This window comes from Gadus chalcogrammus, chromosome 3, assembly GCF_026213295.1.
Source record: "Gadus chalcogrammus isolate NIFS_2021 chromosome 3, NIFS_Gcha_1.0, whole genome shotgun sequence".
NCBI classification, from domain to species: domain Eukaryota; kingdom Metazoa; phylum Chordata; class Actinopteri; order Gadiformes; family Gadidae; genus Gadus; species Gadus chalcogrammus.
The window spans coordinates 20,552,298-20,571,307 of NC_079414.1; the positions used below are offsets into that span (position 1 = coordinate 20,552,298).

A 19,010-nucleotide genomic window follows, 5' to 3' on the forward strand; every position below is an offset into this window, starting at 1 on the left:
TTGAAAAGGCCCCATCCAGGTGTTACTATCACCGTTGTTGTGAAAAAATTAGCACTGCAAACCTAGCTCACGACACTATTTCAACAACCCCTTTCTGGGAATTCAGAAACGCAAATGCCATAACCAAGTGATTGGTGTTTTCATTGCTTCTGATCTACGGCCATTCTCCGTTGTTGACAAACAAGCAGTTTTTTTAAATTTTCCCCTTAACTATGAACCGTACCGTACCGTACCGTACCCTGACTTAAAAACCGAGCTTGTGGCCACGGAACCATGCGCTGTTTACAGTGGATGTATCGCAATGGCGAGGCGCACACAGCCTTTGGCCGTGTTCTGTAAATATTCGGGAGTCCTGGAGCTCTTTATCTAAATGATATCATATGATACATAGATATCTATATCATATCATTATTTTCACTTATCATCATACTATCACGGCCTACAGCTGGTCAGGTTCTCCGACGTCTCCGGCGTTCTTCCACGACCACATCAATCTGAAGTAGACTGAACGACGACATGGAGGAGAAAGGGATTGTTGCCCACGATTGTTGTCCACGATTTTCTCCCGCCGGAGCCTCCTCGGCAGTGGGCAGTGGGCAGCGCTTAGGCACAACCGCCTCCTGCAGCGGGGTACGCCAAGGCGGTGGTCCCTCGGCAGTGGGAAGCAGTGCTCAAGCGGGAGACAATCTCGGGGAACAATCCCTTTCTCCTCCATGTCTTGGTTCACTTCAGGGAGTCAAAGCCAAAGTTCCTTTCCCCCAATACCTTCTCAACCATGGCTGAGATAACCCCTACTACAAGTCTCGTCTCTAGAAATACCAGGGACGAGAGTCCGATGTGTTATGCGCCATAACACCAACAGTAGAACGGTTATCCAAATAATGAAGTGTAGGCCTACAACACTTGCGTTACAATCCTGGAACTCTGTATCTAAATAATATCATATAGCCAACCTGGTCTCACAGGAATCCGTGAAATGACCACGGACGCTTAACTCAAAATCCGTGGAATCCTCACGGAAACCCGCAAATTTCTGTGATATGGCCATGGATTTTGCTCCAATGCAAGTTGATGACGTTCATATTCCATAGCACACACACAGATCCCAGTTTCAATGATCGAGTCGACAACGGGCGCTTAACTCATAATCCGTGGTGGCCTGAGGGGGCGGACTTACGAGCTTTATAAGAAGTGATCATCATCAACATGCATTCAATAGGCTACACACTACGCATTGCTTTCACCCAAGGCTGAATTAAAAGTAGGCCAACATGTTTTGCTAAACGTTGGTCATCAATGAGGTTGTAAATTAGTAATTCGGGCACATCTGTCAAAATAAACCTTTTTTCTTCTGATGTATACGATCTTCATTCATTCATTGAGCCGCAACCGAACTGACGGGGATATTCTCTGATATTATGAATCTTAAAGCCTGCGTCGGGTTCTCTGACTCTCTGGTAGGCCTACTTCCACAAAAAAGACTCGTAGTGGGGGTTATCTCGGCCATGGTGGAGAAGAAATTGGGGGAAAGAAACTGAGCCAGTTGACTCAGAGAGTCAACTGGCTTTGACTCTCTGAAGTCCAGATTTTAATGCTACATGGAGGAGAATGTGATTGTTGCCGTATGCTGGACGGTCGTATGCAGAGTCCTCTGGCTGGGCTCGTCCCACTGCTCCACCGCCGGAGGAGACCGCATCAGGCCCCCAGGAGCAGTGCATACTTCCGGAATCAACCAGTGCTCAGCGGCCAAGCCTGGTATTGCAGCTCTTTTAGCGGGCTGTGGACGGGTCCCTCGATTCATGGAGTCCCAGAAGTAGATATCCCGTTCACTCCAATATAATTGGGGAACAGGAATGTGTCTCCGCAAAAAAATTCTGGATAGCAATCAAAGGTTCATAATTATCTTTATACCGTACTAATAAAATGTAAGTTTTCTCTTTTCAAAATGCCACCTCAAGCGTTTTATTTTATTTATGTATTTTTGCAGAAGAATGGGGAGTGGGCAGCTTAAAGGGGTCGTAGTGAAACAAATGTTGTTTCGGCCCGGCATAATAATAGTTAAATACTAATTTTTGTCGAGATGGCAGGAGGACTGTAATTTAAGGATCACATATAGAGAATCATCGGGGGGGGTTCATTAACTTAAACTTCCATTGTCAGGAAACAATGCGACTGCGCTCGCTCAGACCTCTCGCTGATGATGCTACAATGCTAACAATGCTAGAAAATGAGAATACTTCTGCATCCGGCAGACCATGCACGAGGGAGTGGCTAGGCGCCCATGATGCGGAAGCAAATCTCTCCTTGATGTTCCTCTGCGCCATTGGGCAGTTTTCATAGGAATGAATGGGCGGCAATTTTTCATACGACCGAGAGGTAGGAACACTGGAGCGTCGGAAAAATGACATGGACCCGAAGTCAACAGAGAGCTGTCTACTGGAAACATCTTCCTCGAATACCGCCTGAGTTTGTTGTTGCTGGTGTCAAAAAGAGGTCAGCCGGTGGCTCTGCTACCACCTGTTGAAAGGACTACAGCGCCACCTAGCGTAGCAGAGTCAGCCATGCTTTGTATCGTTCACGATACACGCAGCAACACCGCAGCAACAAAGTGTAAATAACAATGGATCCCGAGTCCCTATACGCTGTGGCAACCCCGATCGTTGGCGGCTGAGTTTTCCAAAGGAGACGCTCAAACAAGGGTTGCAGGTCAGCGATTTTAATTTGTGTACCTCACGTGGGACCAAAGGTAAAGCAAAAGTCAACATAAGTTCTTCCTCTTATGGGGTGTGGCGGCGGTGACGTCTCTTGCGGCGGCGGCGGTGTCTCTTGCGGCGGCGGCTCTTGCGGCGGCGACTCTTGCGGCGGTGGCTCTTGCGGCGGCGGCGGCGTCTCTTGTGGCGGCGGCTCTTGCGGCAGCAGCGGCGGCTATTTAAGCTGCTTCTCCACCGGTTCCTCAGGTGCTCTTCATCTTCTAAATTTGGCAACGGCCTGGTTGCCACAAGGCCTACTAGGCATTATGATGGCAGTCCAGTAGTTAGAAGAGATGCACAGATGAGCTGTAATGTCATCTGCACCTGCTGCCTGCTATCAATATCCACCCGAAGCAATGTTTTTTTCAACAATTGATACCCACAACCATCCGATCATCATTAAGGCCGCAATGACCACGCAGACGCTTCAACGCATTCGTGGACGTTTATGGTTCTGCATTGGGTTTTAGTAAGCGGACCAATCACAGCCAATGCTGCTGTGTGGCCTCGACGGAAGGTTACGATTTTTGGGAGGCGCACGTCCGGCACTTACGGTGGACGCAAGGAGAGTAGGCTACGCAAGGACGTAAGGGGTCCGTAACCGAGCGTAACCCCCTTGCATTGCGGGAACGTGGAACCATTAAAAGCCCTTTAGGGTAACCGGATGTCACGGTTTTGCGGGGACAGTCCCGATTTTGAGTTGCGGGTTCCGCGTCCCGACGAAAGCCTGTCGGCACGCTAAAATGTCCAACTATGAAATGTCCCCTGTTGTCAGTGATTACATAGGCAACGTGGTCTAATTATAGCTTTGTAAAACTGATTGTTCCTAGCCCTAATAAGCAAAATATAGTGTTTATCGTGTTACACTCCCCCACTTTCACTTCTCTCTCTCACACTCTCTCTTTCTCCCCATCATTACATTTAAATGTTTTAAAATTAGAAGTGATCGTTAGATTAATTCGGAATCAAATGTTTGCAGCAATTACTGACACATTCAACTCGTTGAGTTGAATTATTATTCTTACAATAATGTTTATATTAATTATTCATACACAGGTCCTTTTCAAACATGACACATATTTCGTGTGATTTATTATTTAATTAATTTGGCAAGAAGCACTGCCCTCTAGTGGCCAATGTATAAGAATCACGAAAGACGCTGACTTTACGATGGACACATTATACTATATGGTTCTCTCTAGCGGTGACGTGGAGAACAATTTGAAACATGGATCAAACTGGTGAGGTAGGTACATCTTTTGTTTGTTTCATCAAGCTTACATCTTTTCTGTTTCAGTTCAGCTAGATATCAGTCCTAGCTCATTGACCTGGTGGACTACACTTGCCACCTCATGTTAAAAATATTGATCTGCATGAAAAACCATCTTGTAAGATGTAATTATCTTCTTAAAGGGGACCTATTATGCTTTTTCGACTTTTATGACCTATAAACGTTGTTATAATGATTGATAGTCATGTTTAACCATACTAAAGTGTCAAATAATGACGTACATGCATTTCAACATATTCCCTGCTGACAGTCTGGGGTGGCTGTGCAGAGCGCTAAACACTCGGGACAACTTTTGCGATTCACTTGTTCACATTTCCGGGAAATCATCTACTACGTAGAGGCACTCCTGCCGCGCCCCCATATGCCCGGTCGAATCTGCCCGCTCTCGCGCTTTAAGGAAGGTAACCGATCACAACAGAGTTGGGTTGGCAGGAGGGGGGCGAGGGGGGCGGAGAAGGAAGAAACCGAGCGTTGACAGAGAATGCTGAAAGCGCCCAGATGAGAGGAAGAGTTTCCCGAAAATCTACATTGTTTTTTGTGTATGGTTAAACATGACTATCAATCATTATAACAACGTTTATAGGTCATAAAAGTCGAAAAAGCATAATAGGTCCCCTTTAAGTGTTACTGAAGGATGTTGGTTGTTGGTTCTCAAAAGGAGAGTTTTGTAAACATATTGCCCTTCTTTGATTGCTGATTTGCTCTCTAATTCGATTCATTCAAATGTTTGCATATTTTCACATCTGTGCGGTTGTGTATTTGTGTGTGTGTGTGTGTGTGTGATTGTTTGCCTGTATGCACATTTTGGTATGCATTCATTTCAGTTGCCAACATCACAGAAGAAAGTTCCATTGAAGAATTTGAATGACTTCAGAACATGACGAATGACAATTGAAAGGATAAAAATATAGAAAATAGGAAACATATTTTGATTATTATCCCCACAATACACAATAAATAAAACTGTTAATAGCAGTACAGTTATTATTATCACTATTAATAGTACTTTCCGAAAGCAGAATCACTCTTAATTATTTACATCCAGGCCCTTACTTTGTCTTTTGAATGGTAGAATACATGACAGAGTCTGTATCCGTTAAGAGGGCCACACCCTTGGAATCATTGTTGTAGCTCACAGTGGAGTAGAAGACACCGGGCTGCTCTGGACTGGAGGGGACCGACACACTCTCATCTGGTTGGTCCTGAGGCTTTGGAAACCCACTGACATTGGAGTAAATAGTGCTATCAGGGTGCGGATTGGTCAATGAGGCGGGAAGGAGGCTGTTCCTACTCGGGTCTCCTGGACATTCATGGGTGCTTTGGTTTTTGTCTGCAAAGAAAGAAACGACAAGTCCCAGTATAGATATAGTAGTGTAGTAAATGGCTAGCAAGTGATTGTTTCCGTTGGTTCGTTGTGGAGGAAACCTGGAGGTGGGTCTGTTTCGGTCATACCTGAAGCAAACGAGGCTCTTCTGCGTTTTTTCCTGCAGAAGATCAGAAGAACCAGGGCTGGCACCAACACAGCAACACCAAGGGCAACTCCTATATATGTCAACTGATCTGTTGAGATGGATATATTTTTCATTCATTTATTCATTTTCACACACACACACACACACACACACACACACACACACACACACACACTCTGTGCAAAATCTCGTAGATGAGGTTAACAAGCAGGCAACTACTATGTCATCAAACCTAAAGGCTTGGTTTGGTCAAGCGGTTTAAAGTCTGATAGCTGTTTCTGATAAATGTGATTGTGCTCCAAAAACAACACACACACACACACACACACACACACACACACACACACACACACACACACACACACACACACACACACACACACACACACACACACACACACACACACACACACACACAAGATGGATTACCAGAAAGGCTTTCTTCTCGTAAGCTTTCATTTTGTTTGTCTGTTAAAGAAAGTAAGATAAAGAAAGTTAAAGAAAGTAAGAACAAAATAAAGATCCCTTTGACTATACCACACAGTGCCGTAACTAAATCTGCTTCCTATATTTACCTGTTGGTTTATACCCTATGCAGTGTTCTTGAAGAAAGTAGTTCAAAACGGGTCGCTTTTAACTCACTTTATTTGGTTAAAGTATTTCGGTATGGTAACTACAAAGCAAAAAGAGGGGTAATGTGTTGGACACGCGTGGAGCGACCAACCACAGCCCACCGTGCAAACCGCAGGCCACCGTTCTGACCTCGTCTGGCTCCTGCTCCTGCATTATAAACGAGTAGGCGTGGCCTATGTGACATATTAGCTCTGACTTCCGCCTGTGTTAAAGGTCCCATGACATGCTATTTTATGTATTCTTTAATAAAGGTATTAGTGGCAACTAACACAGTATTCAAAGACGTTCCCGAAATTCAGCCGTGGTGCAGAGTTACAGCCACTCCGAGACTCTTCCCCCAAATGCGCTGTTTTGGTGTCTGTAGCTATAATGCAAATGAGGAGGAGCGAGGAGGGTCAAGGAGGAGGGTGGGGGTGTGGCCCTGAGCAGCTTGCAGCCACGGTACCATGCGCTCTGTTTACAGTGGATGTATCGCAATGGCGAGGCGCACACAGCCTTTAGCCGTGTTCTGTAAATATTCTAGAACACACGGGAGTCCTGGAGCTCTATATCTAAATATTATCATATAGCCTACATAGATATCTATATCATATAATATATATTATCACGGCCAAAAGCTGTGTGAGCCGATATTATGAATCTCAAACGACCACGTTGGGTTCTCCGACGTTCCTGGTTCTTCAACGTCCTCATCAATGTGAAGTAGACTGAACCGCGCCAACAATCCCTTTCTCCTCCATGTCGTCGTTCATGTCCTTGAGGGAGTCAAAGCCAAAGTTCCTTCCCCCCAATTCATTCTCAACCTTGGCTGAGATAACCCCCAATACGAGACGACGCTGAAGTTGGCATCCGATTCGCAGCATCCGATTCGGCTTGAAAACCACTTCGAATCTTCAAATCGGTCCTGATTGAAAACCACTACACCTATACTCTTCAAATCTGGACTACATTATCACAGTGAGGTTATACATTATGTAAAACATAATTTCAGATTTTTGAAACCTTTACCCTATTTGTGAAAATGCAATGCGGTCTGGACCCCTAAATGAGCCTGTATTGCATTTTCACAAATAGGGTAAAGGTTTCACAAATCTGAAAATACGTTTTACATAATGTATAGCCTCACTGTGATAATTTAGTCCAGATTTGAAGAGTCTAGGTGTAGTGGTTTTTAATCAGGATCAGTTCTAATTCGGTCTGGACCCCTAAAAAGCATTAAAATGTGCCTTTATTGCATTTTCACAAATAGGGTAAAGGTTTCACAAATCTGAAACTATGTTTTACATAATGTATAGCCTCACTGTGATCATTTAGTCCCGATTTGAAGAGTCTAGGTGTAGTGGTTTTCAATCAGGACCCGTTCTAATGCAGTCTGGACCCCTAAAAAGCATTAAAATGAGCCTGTATTGCATTTTCACAAATAGAAAAAAGGTTTCACAAATCTGTAACTATGTTTTATATAATGTATAGCCTCACTGTGAAAATTTTGTCCAGATTTGAAGAGTCTAGGTGTAGTGGTTTTCAATCAGGACCGATTTAAAGTGGACCAGCTGCCGAATCGGATGCTGCGAATCGGATGCCAACTTCAGCGTCGTCAATACGAGTCTCGTTGTAGAAATACCAGAGACGAGAGTCCGACGTGTTATGCGCCATAAGAGCTCTATATCTAAACAATATCATATAATCCATAGATATCTATATCATATAATACATATTATCATGGCCATAAGCTGTGTGCGCCTCCAGACGATATTATGAATCAACGACTTTGTCGGGTTCTGCGACGTCTCTGGTTCTTCCACTTTCACATCAACCTGAAGTCGACTGAACCGCGCGCTGCCTGCTGCCGGCTGCCCGCTGCCCGCTGCCGGGCGATGGTGCCTCTCACGGCAACCGGCGGCATGTCGCAGTTCATGTACTTCAGCGAGTCAAAGCCAAAGTTCCTTTCCCCCAATTCCTTCTCAACCATGGCTCAGATAACCCCCACGACAGTCTTGTTGTGGAAATACAAGGCACGTCAAAGAACCGACAAGAAATACTTCCGTTACAGTGTGTGTATTCACACACACACATGTGGCGCTCGCATGGTCGAGTCTCATTGGCGGGCCAACGTCTCTGGGCGGGCCAGGCAGAGTAAGGGGAGGAGCTTAGATGCTTGATGACGTCCTAAACACAGACATTCCAAATCAGCGCACTTGAGCCTCCGTTTTTTTTTTAGCAGAACAGCTAGTGCTCGTTTTACACCAAACGCAAGTTTTAGCCACTGGGGGACCATAGGCAGGCTAGGGGAACTCATATTTATGTTAGAAAACCTCATTAAGTGAGATTTTCATGTCATGGGACCTTTAAAGATGCTGCCTTCTGTGGCTGCGGTAGGTATTGCAGCTTGTATGTTTGATACTGCTCCCTTGTGGCTATGTGGGGGTATTGCAGCTTATGTGCTTAATGTACGTAACACCTATGACCCTGTTGTCGTCAAATGGAATAATGTTAGACGTGGTTAACAAAATGAGTACTAATTTGAATAGATTAGCTACAACTTTACTATATAATTTAACCTATAAACTATAAGTCAAAAGTTTAAAGTCTCATTCCGCTTTCAGTGTTTCCCACAGAAATTTTGGAGACTATGGGGGGGGGGGGGGAAGGGGGCTGGTATGGGGCGATTGTTGATTGTTGACGGGGTACGGGGGGTATGGAGCGATTGTTGACCGGGGAGGGGGGGGGGGGGGGGGGGGGGGGGTATGGAGCGATTGTTGACGGGGGGGGGGGGGGGGGGGGGGGTGTATGTCTTCAAACTTCGCCTGAGCAAAAAAAAAAAAAAAAATTTTTTTTTTTTTTTTTTTAATAATAATAATAATTCATGTGCACGCAGAGACTATGGCGGCCGAAATTAGACTATGGCGGGCCGCCATAGTCTCGTCAATGTGTGGGAAACACTGGCTTTCCAACAAAAAAGGGGAACTAAACCAGTCATGGATGGATATGGTTCATTATCAATGCCTCACAGCCACCCTCTGATAGAGAAAGTATGTTGAGCTGTCAAACCAGCAAAAAAATGATAATACCGGTAAACAATAGAAAAGGGATCCTCTCACCATTGTTGACCTTGAGATACACATCAACAAATGTGTCGAATCCTGTCCTTTCTATCCCACACCAATAAGTCCCAGTGTCTTCTGGCTGCAGATTCATAATAGTTGTGATGAATGTGTTTCCCTTGTCTTCGATAGAATACTTATCCGATCCTCCCGTCTTACTTCTTATGAGAACGTCCTGGTCACGACATTCTCCCTTACAGAAGTATTTGATGTTGCTACCCGCATTGGTGTGAGTGCATTTGATTCTGACTGTTCCCCCGACCAATCCATTAACGGTCAGGGCCTCCGTCCAAGTCATGCAACAGCCTATCAAAAATCAAACGTGTTCTCCGTTATAACAACCACTCGATGATGTACAACAACAACAACAACAACAACAAAAGCTGAAGATGGCAGAATCAAGGTGGATATAAACAGTGAGCGAACCTTACCACTGAGGAGAATGAGGAAAGGGACCGCGGCCTTCATGTTCCTGAGACGCCGCTCTGCTCCCCACAACCCTCCGGGGCTTTAATGGCGCCGTGTTGAAGTTCCGCTTCCTCTTCTCTCGGTTTGCTTCTCCTTTCTTGTCACACTAAACACTTCTGAGTTATTCTATTCACTTTTTCTGTCATTTTGTTGATGCAACTTCCTGACATGGTTCATTTTAGCATGTTAGATATTAAAAGAGATGTGGTTTCTATACATAGGCCTATAATGTACATGTAATTAATAGAAACAAACTCAGGAAAAAGGTTATGGGTGCTTTATTCTACAAGTGATTACGGCTAGGTAGGCATACACCTAAGTCAGGCTGGTGCAATATACAATTTTGTTCACATTGAAATCGAAGACAAGCCCCAAAGCCCATGTAGCATTATAACCCAGGGTCATCTTTTGGATCAAACCACTTTTGTGGTTACTCTTGTGGTTCCAATAAAGTAACATTTGGGAATTAGTTAGAAAAAGTGTCCAGAAAAAAAGAATATGCCTTCCTCTCCATAGGCCTATGTCATTCATGACATGCAGATTTTACCAGAAATAAAGTGGGAATTGTTAAAAAAAAATTAAAGCAATGTGTGATATACACTCTCCTCATTCAGGTTGAGGTTCAGGCTTTGGTAGAGACACGTCTGTCCGGAATCAGCAACATCGGCGTGTTCATTGAGGTCTATGGTGATGCAGGCGCTGACCGTCGGACGCCGCGGCTTTGTGGGGACAGTGTTTGGTGCTGGTTGCGGCAGAACCCTTTTCTTACGACCAGAACGTACAAACTTGGACTCGGGCCGAGGAGGTCCAACAGGGCTCATCGTCTCATAATCGTTTTCTTTCTCTCGATTACTCTTGACAAAGAAAAAGACAACACAGAGATATCACGGTCTCACTATGGGCCATGAGTATGCCCTACTCCATTCTTAGGTAACGGACGATGATCATGTTTGCAACGTGTGTTGGCCCACCTCCTGTCTGCGGCGCCTGCCGGTGTTATTTCTCATGTGCCGAGCAAGCAGCCAAAGCAAGAAGGTGAACAGGCAAACAAATAGCAGCGACTCCATACACATCGCAACCGTCAGGATCCAAGAAACCTGGGACCCTGAAATAGAAGATGAAACCCAGAAGTTGCTGGAGCTTAAAATGCAAACTGTGAATCCATACATAAAGACACAATAGATTCGGCAGTCACGCCATTTAGGCATTTGATTTCGAACCATCTCCATCCGCATAGCATTCGACCCTGGCCCACGAGAGGTCTCATGGGAATTTAGCAACAAGTCCAAAATTTTACGACCGTATAGGTCGTTTGTACTGCCACGGATTACGACCCACTGGAGCGTATCAAGCGCCTCTACAGGTCGCGGGAGGTATGTATGCCTATATGACCAACAGGGCATTTGGTGAAATTGTTGCGTAGCCATATTAATCGTTATTATCTGAATGGGAAATGCAATATTTTAGGACAGATACACCATTAAACGTGTTTCTAATGACATTTCTAGCGAGAAATGTAGGCTACATTTTCCTTGCATAATCTTCACTCAGTGAATGTGTATGATCTTTATTAATCTTTATTATCTGAATGGGAAATGCAATATTTTAGGATCGATTCACCGTTAAACGTGTTTCTAATAACATTTCTAGCGAGAAATATACTTTTTACTTGCATAATCTTCAGTCAGTGATTGTGTCTGATCTTTAGTTTTATAGTTATTAGGAAGATTTAATCGGCTCGCTCGCATGTTTCAACGACGTCAGGTTGCGAGGGACGCTGCTTTCGCTAAACTAGCAGCTCACGTGTTTCCTGTGTTTGTGTTATTAAACCGTTACTTTATGTAACTTTTAATGATATTGTAATAACCACAGGCGAGGTATTGAGCGAAGTAAGCTTGATAGCAGGTTTATTGGATTCCACAATCGGACAGGCAGGCACAGCTCCACCGGAAAACTACAACAACCATAACTCCCGCCCGGAGGGAAACCCCCGGAACCCCCTCTCAGAAGGCCCGCCCCTTCCTCCCAAACCCTGTGACGTGAAACACGTTTATGTGAGAGCCAACCCAGTCGCATTTCAACATGAAATAGCGTGTTAGCACACACACACACACACACACACACACACACACACACACACACACACACACACACACACACACACACACACACACACACACACACACACACAATGCATTTCGCTGCTAAAACAACAACTTGGGCTGCTTCTAGGACATTTTGGGTGGATTTGGAACGGTATGTGGGCAGGACGATTTTTGCAGGCAGGACCTGGCAACCCTGCGCTGTTGCCCGAGGTGCAGAAATGCTCTGGAACAGATCTGGATCCACCATGGCCAAAATAATTGTCATGAATAGCATGAATAGATTCATGCATTATCATTCAACTTGAACATGTGTTTTTACAGTATATAGTGGTGGAGGGATGACGTATGTTGGCCAACCAGGAAGTGAGCGTCGACCTGGGTTTCCCTTGACAAAAAGCCAACGGGTTTTTCCATTGGATTTTGGATTATTGCAGAAAAATTAGCATCTTTGAAGCACCTCCACAAAAACTGAAAATAAATAAATAAATAAAAATAACTGCTCCAAAGAACGAAATGTAAACCAATGCATTCTGAATGGGAGTGTTTCTCCGATTTTTCCATGCTACACAGAGCGAAATGTAAACCCATGCAAATAAAGACTTCATGGTCATAATAATTTAAATATCATTATTCTCCTCAGTGTGTAGGGTGGTATTCTATTTTTTTCAACTGGGTTGCATCCAGTCACTTGACCGTCATGGTTGCTATGGTGGTTGCTATCGACCCGCCCCTCTAATCCTTACATGGCTCTAAAAACCACGCGGCAAAGGAGCTGCCGTCCATTGTGTTGTTTTTGTCGTAAAATAGGGTCCGATGGTTAAAAAATAGACAGATATTCCAAGGTATCCTTAAAAGGCAGCTTGGTTGTTTTTATTTTCTGCAGTTTAGACTTCTTCTATAACCTATTTTTGAAAGCAAAACACCAAGCTCAATGATTTAACGAGGCAGGGTTATTTTAAACAATTTATTAAATATATATTTGCGAGAGGTCATTCCTTCTCCTGAGTTTGCTTCCTATTTATGTCTAGTGTACAACCCTACTGTCCACAAGCATCACCCCCGCCCCCCCCTCCCCATATGGATTTGGAGAATTGTTGCCACGTCCCAGTGGTGGAGGTATCATATATATGAAGGAGGGCATTCAATTATACTACAATGATAAATTAGGAGGCCGAAGCCCGAAAGGAAGTGATGCAATAGGTGACTGCAGGTCGACAACATTTAAGTAAGCTGTACTTTGAGGTCTCTTATAGATCAAAGGGGGTCTCAAAGGACCCCCTGTCCTAGAAGCAGCCCAAGTTGTTGTTTTAGCAGCGAAGTGTGTGTGTGTGTGTGTGTGTGTGTGTGTGTGTGTGTGTTTGTGTGTGTGTGTGTGTGTGTGTGTGTGTGTGTGTGTGTGTGTGTGTGTGTGTGTGTGTGTGTGTGTGTGTGTGTGTGTGTGTGTACGCTTCAACCTGTGGCTCCAGCCCTACAGGAAATGACTCAGCAAGTGCTCCATCTCGTTGCACCTGCACCCAGCTCGCTTGCAAGATTTTGGCCTGAAGTTCTTCCCAGACCTACACCGTAGCCATCCAACCTGCATATCTGAGAATCAGGCCTCTCTTTAATAATGACAAAAAGTTATGAGAGAAATACACATTAACTTTTGTCTCATAAGCGGCGTGGTGCCGGCTCCTTTTGACCTTTTGACCCCAGACTTCTGGGGGAATAGCTGAATCAATTCATTAGTCAATCAGAAGCATGTAAATATCTTCCCGGAGGTGTGACGGGGCAAACAAGGTGTCCTTCAACATCTACGCTTCCAGGCGATTACAACGATGCCACACATGAGCATATTCGAACATGTTTAATGGTAGTAATTAACTGTCGAAATTGGAGGCCTTAATCAATAATGAGCAGCTATTGATTTGCTTCCCGATAGAAATTTGTGAAAAATGACATGTTATTTAGCATCTACACGTTGAGCTGAGTCCAATGACACCAAGAACGACACTCTAGCTAATGGTAACATGTATTTTACATGGTACACCTAGGTCTAGGACATGATCTCGGTGTAGCAAGAGGCCGAGCTTGATCTCATTGGACTCAGCTTAACGTGTAGATGCTAATTAACATGTAATTTGTCAAAAATCTCCATCGGGAAGCAAATCTATAGCTGGTCATTATTGATAAAGGCCTCCAAAATCGACAGCTAATTACTACCCCGAAACATATTCAAATATGATCATGTGTGGCACTGTTGCAACCGTCTCGAAACGTCGATGTCAAAGGACACCTTGTTTGCTCTGTTGCACCACCGGGAAGATATTTTCATACTTCTAATGGATTGATTCATGTTTTAAGGTTCTCGGAGTGAGACTTTAAGTGGCTGCAGCAGAAGTGTTGAGACGAAAGATGATATCAAGAGATTTATAGAATATTCCCATTCACATTATGATTCTTCGTCGTAACATTCGACCAAACATCCTTTACATTCACAGAGCGAAGATTATGAAAGTCCAGGCTCAGCAAGTGCTCCATCTCGTTGCACCTGCACCCAGCGGCTCGCTTGCAAGATTTTGGCCTGAAGTTCTTCCCAGACCTACACACATAGCCATCCAACATGCATATCTGAGAATCAGGCCTCTCTTTAATAATGACAAAAAGTTATGAGAGAAACACACATTAACTTTTTGTTATCTCATAAGCGGCATGGTGCCGGCTCCTTTTGACCTTTTGACCCCCGACTTCAAAAACGTGGCCACAGGCCAGCTGTGTCTACACACCTTTAGCCACAAATGTACACCTCCATCCCACAAAAAATGGGGACTAGAAACTAACCTCTGTCTTACGTACATTTACTGTACTGTTGGAGGTCACGCCCCTTTGCCGACCTTTTTGAGATAGCTAGGGATGCTAAAATGTTTACACACATTTCCCGGGGCCCCGTGTACGACATATCCGAGATTTGGAGTTCTAGCCCTTAGAGAAAAAAAGTTTTCCCAAATGGAGTGTCATTTGGACAAAGCCCCTCAGAAGTGTAGCCTGCAAGACCTAATGGTTCAGAATGTGGTGGAAAAACAGTTTTTGAGATAGGAAGGTCCTACCGCCCTGAAATTTTAATACCTTATTCTAGGGCCTAACTGGGACCTCCGCACCGAAACTTGGCCCGGTCGGACCCCGAGGGCAGGAAGGGGGGGCCTGCCCTCGGGGTCTGACCGGGCCAAGTTTCGGGCAGGAAGGGCCCCCCCATTGAAACTTTGGCTTTGACTCTCTGAAGTCGAGAATGAAATGCGACTTCAGATTGATGTGGATGGACCAGAGACGTCAGATAACCCGACGCAGTCGCTTATTCACAATTTCATCAAGATGTGCACACAGCTTTTGACCGTGATATTATATATTATATTTTAGATGTCTATATATTATATTGTATCATTTAGATATAGAGCTCCAGGTCCTCCGCCGGAGATCCCGGAGTGTTCTAGAATATCTTATAGAACACGGTCAAAAGCTGTGGGCACCGGAGGATATTATGAATAAACGACTGCGTCTCTTTTACTATATCATTGCACCGTTCACACGGTATTGTACAAAATCCATACCGTAACGCAAATTCACACCGATGAACTCTCTATACCGTTTATACCATGCACCCCTAAGTCGGGCACTGATCTGCAAAAGGTCTGTAGCGCCAAGTGGGTCCCACCCCCTAGGCAGGTTTGAAAATTAGGAACTAGTGCTTGCAGTTTTTTAGAGCCTCCCCCCCCCCCCCTTACCCTTCCTGCCTTAAATTTCGCAAAAATCGTAATTTTCCGGCATTTAAAGCAGTGTTAGAGATGGCTACAGATCTCTCCCGTCTCAGGGGAAAATGAGGGAATGTTGCAAGAGCATTCAAACATATGACTCGGTTTCTAATGATACAAAGCTTAATGCAAATGAGTGAAGTGTCCCATTATAGTCTGATAGCTGTTTCTGATAAATGTGTTTGTATTCCAAAAACAAACCAAACACGCGCACCCACACCCACACCCACACACACACACACACACACACACACACACACACACACACACACACACACACACACACACCCACACACACACACACACACACACACAAACTTAAGACAGGGATTACCAGAAACGGTTTCTCCTCGTGAGCTTTCATTTTCGAAGTCTGTAGGCCGCGCTACAGAAAGTAAGAACAAAATAATGATTCAATGGAGTATTCTGCACAGTGCCATTACATTTTTTTTATTATGCCTCCTCTATTTACCTGTTGGTTTAAACCCTGTTGTAATAGCTTCTTCGACAGCATGAACATCACTCTTCTCCACTTTAATAATAATGGTATGAAAGGAAGAAGCAGGTTGTGAAATGGAATTATGTTAGATGTGGTTAAGAAACCGAGTACTAATTTGGTTAGATTAGATACAACTTTATTAGATAATCTAACCTATAAACTCAAAGCCAAAAGTCAACTAAACTAGTCCTCTCATAGAGGAAGTATGTTGAGCGGTCAAAAAAAAAAGAAGCACTGGTAAAACATAGAAAAGGTATTCTCTCACCATCGTTGACCTTGAGATACACTTCCACATATGTGTCGAGACCGAACCTTTCAATCGCACACCAATAATTCCCAGTGTCTTTTAGTTGCAGATTCCTCATAGTTGTGATGAATGTGTTTCCCTTGTCTTCGATAGAATACTTCTCTGATCCTCCCGTCTTACTTGTTATGAGAACATCCTGGTAGCGACATTCTCCCTTACAGAAGTATTTGGTGTTGCTCTGCGCATTGGTGTGAGTGCATTCGATTCTGACTGTTCCCCCGACCAATCCTTTAACGGTCAGGGCCTCCGTCCAAGTCATGCAACAGCCTATCATAAATCAAACGTGTTCTCCGTTATAACAACCACTCGATGATGTATAAAATCAACAACAAAAAAGCTGAAGATGACAGAATCATGATGGATATAAACAGTGAGCGAACCTTACCACTGAGGAGAACGAGGAAAGGGACCGCGGCCTTCATGTCCCTGAGACGCCGCTCTGCTCCCCACAACCCTCCGGGGCTTTAATGGCGCCGTGTTGAAGTTCCGCTTCCTCTTCTCTCGGTTGGCTTCTCCTTTCTTGTCGCACTAAACACTTCTGAGCTATTTTATTCACTTTTTCTGAAATTTGGTTGATGTAACTTCCTGACATGGTTCATTTGAGCATGTTAGATATTAAAAGAGATTTGGCCAATATATATATAAATATATTTACTGTAGGCCTACATGTAATTCATAGAAACAAACTCAGGATAAAGATTATGGGCGCTTTATTCTTCACGTGATTAGTGCTAGGCATACAGGTAAGGCAGGCTGTTGCAATATACAATGTTATTCACGCTTATTGAAATCGTACCCCAGCCCTAGCGCCCAGTAACATTATAACCCAGGGTCATTATTTGGAGTAAACCACTTTCGTGGTTACCATCCAATAATGTAACATCTGTGAATTAGTCAGAAAAGTGTCCAGAAAAAAGAATATGCCTTCCATCCCATAGGCCTACATCATTCATGACATACAGAGTTTACAAGAAATAAGGAGGGAATTGCAACTCTTTTTCTCTTTTCAAAGCATTGTACCCTCTAAAAATTCTTGTGAACGAAACCTCATGATGCTCCTATGATTCTACTTCCATTCGGCAACTGGGGTCAGATTTTGATAACAGAGTAGACCGGTTGGTGACGTATGGTTTACTAGTGACACGCATGAACATGTTAACATGAAAGTTTTAGTCAATATAAAATAATGAAGGATCATATCACATACTTTACTTTTTATTGACGTTGTAACCGTCTATTGGCATCGACTTTGCTCAGTTTTAAACGTTGTGCACTGGTAAACCAGCTCTAGATAAGGGCAAGTGTAGCCTTCCATACAGTGACAATAAAATGTGCTTCTCATGAATAAAGGTGAGGCCTCGAAAATGAAACTGATCATACTGAGTTGTGTTTAGTTCTGACTGTTTTTTATCGGATTTAAAAAACCTGCTGTGAAGAACTTTTAGATTCCCAAAGCAGTGCGCATGAACGGTCGCTGTCGGGAACATGTATAAGCGTGAGCGTCTTCACTAATGAGGAGTCTCATTATCACCAGGACCATGAAGGCGCCTAATATACTGACTAGATATCACATTTGGCTTCTATGCATGCGTCAACAATGCCGCCATCTTGCCGCGGGTTAACAACCAACCTGAAAGAGTGAACGTCGATTGGACAGGTCCTTTCACAATCCAAATCACTCAAAATCGCCTTATTTTTGTCACACCGCGGTGAGGGATGTCATGTCTTGGGTTTTTTGTCTTGTCAATTTCCGGTTTTATTTTTGAAAACTAACTTCCCTATCGTTTCAGGTCAGATGCCCTTCCTCCTGTGTCACCGGTCTGGTGTCTCCCCTTATCCCTGATTGTTTCCACCTGTGTCTCCCCTCCTCATGTGTATATAGTCTTTGTCTTCCCTTGCCCTTGTCGTCAGAGTATTTCTTTCGTCACTGTCCATGTACCTCCAGCTCTTGACGCACAGCCTTGTCTTTGCCACGTCCTGAACTAAAGTTTGTATTTTTGACCTTCTGTTTCCTCTTCTGAGAAAGAGTGAACTTTTGTTTGTAATCTTTTTGGTCAGCCTGTTTGCACTGCTAGAGTTATTTTCGTTAGCCCTTTTCCTCCATTTGGAGCGCTTTTGTTTTGTTCCCTTTTTAGCCTCAGTGCAGCGTAGCCTAGTTTTATAGTCGCTTTTGTTTTCTCCTCCTTGTGAGCGATTTTCTGTTGTTGTCATAGCAATGATTTGATCACTTGTTTTGACGAGAGGACTGGCAGTCCAAAATAAAGCATGTTTGGACCATTCGCCTTTATGCATCTGAGTCCTCTTTCTAGAAACTGCCTGACAGGCTCTAGAAAGATATATGACTGACTAGTCAGTATATATATATCTATGCTTTCATACTGCCAGAGGTTCTGAGATACTTTGGTACTTCCGCACACATAATATCTATAATATACTATATATATAATATTTATACATATAATATATAACAATTAACTTTGAAGGAAAGTCCTTATTCTGCTTTAACTTCAAATATCCTTAAAAGGGGTCTCTGGTCGTGATCAGTCACAAGTTTGTCCATGACCAATCAGCATTCATTAACAGAATGCTAGCGTGTATG

At 43.9% G+C, this 19,010-nt stretch overlaps 1 protein-coding gene across 5 annotated transcripts in view; it reads right to left on the bottom strand.

Annotated features, from left to right (window-relative positions):
• LOC130379637 (CMRF35-like molecule 7) overlaps positions 1-17,021 on the bottom strand; it is a 36,738-nt gene extending 19,717 nt beyond the window's left edge. The window contains exons 1-6 of one of the 5 annotated variants that reach the window (XM_056586582.1): positions 16,797-16,962; positions 16,370-16,678; positions 16,078-16,137; positions 15,940-15,990; positions 10,687-10,820; positions 9,966-10,569 (exon numbers count right to left, since the gene is read on the bottom strand). In XM_056586582.1, coding sequence (XP_056442557.1) covers positions 10,294-10,569; positions 10,687-10,820; positions 15,940-15,990; positions 16,078-16,137; positions 16,370-16,678; positions 16,797-16,833 — 867 coding nt within the window. In that variant the 5' untranslated portion in view covers positions 16,834-16,962 and the 3' untranslated portion in view covers positions 9,966-10,293. Of the gene's footprint in view, positions 1-9,965; positions 10,570-10,686; positions 10,821-15,939; positions 15,991-16,077; positions 16,138-16,369; positions 16,679-16,796 lie in introns of those variants that run through there. The other 4 variants (XM_056586585.1, XM_056586579.1, XM_056586580.1 and 1 more) reach the window with 4 other exon arrangements.
• Positions 17,022-19,010: the final 1,989 nt, after the last annotated feature.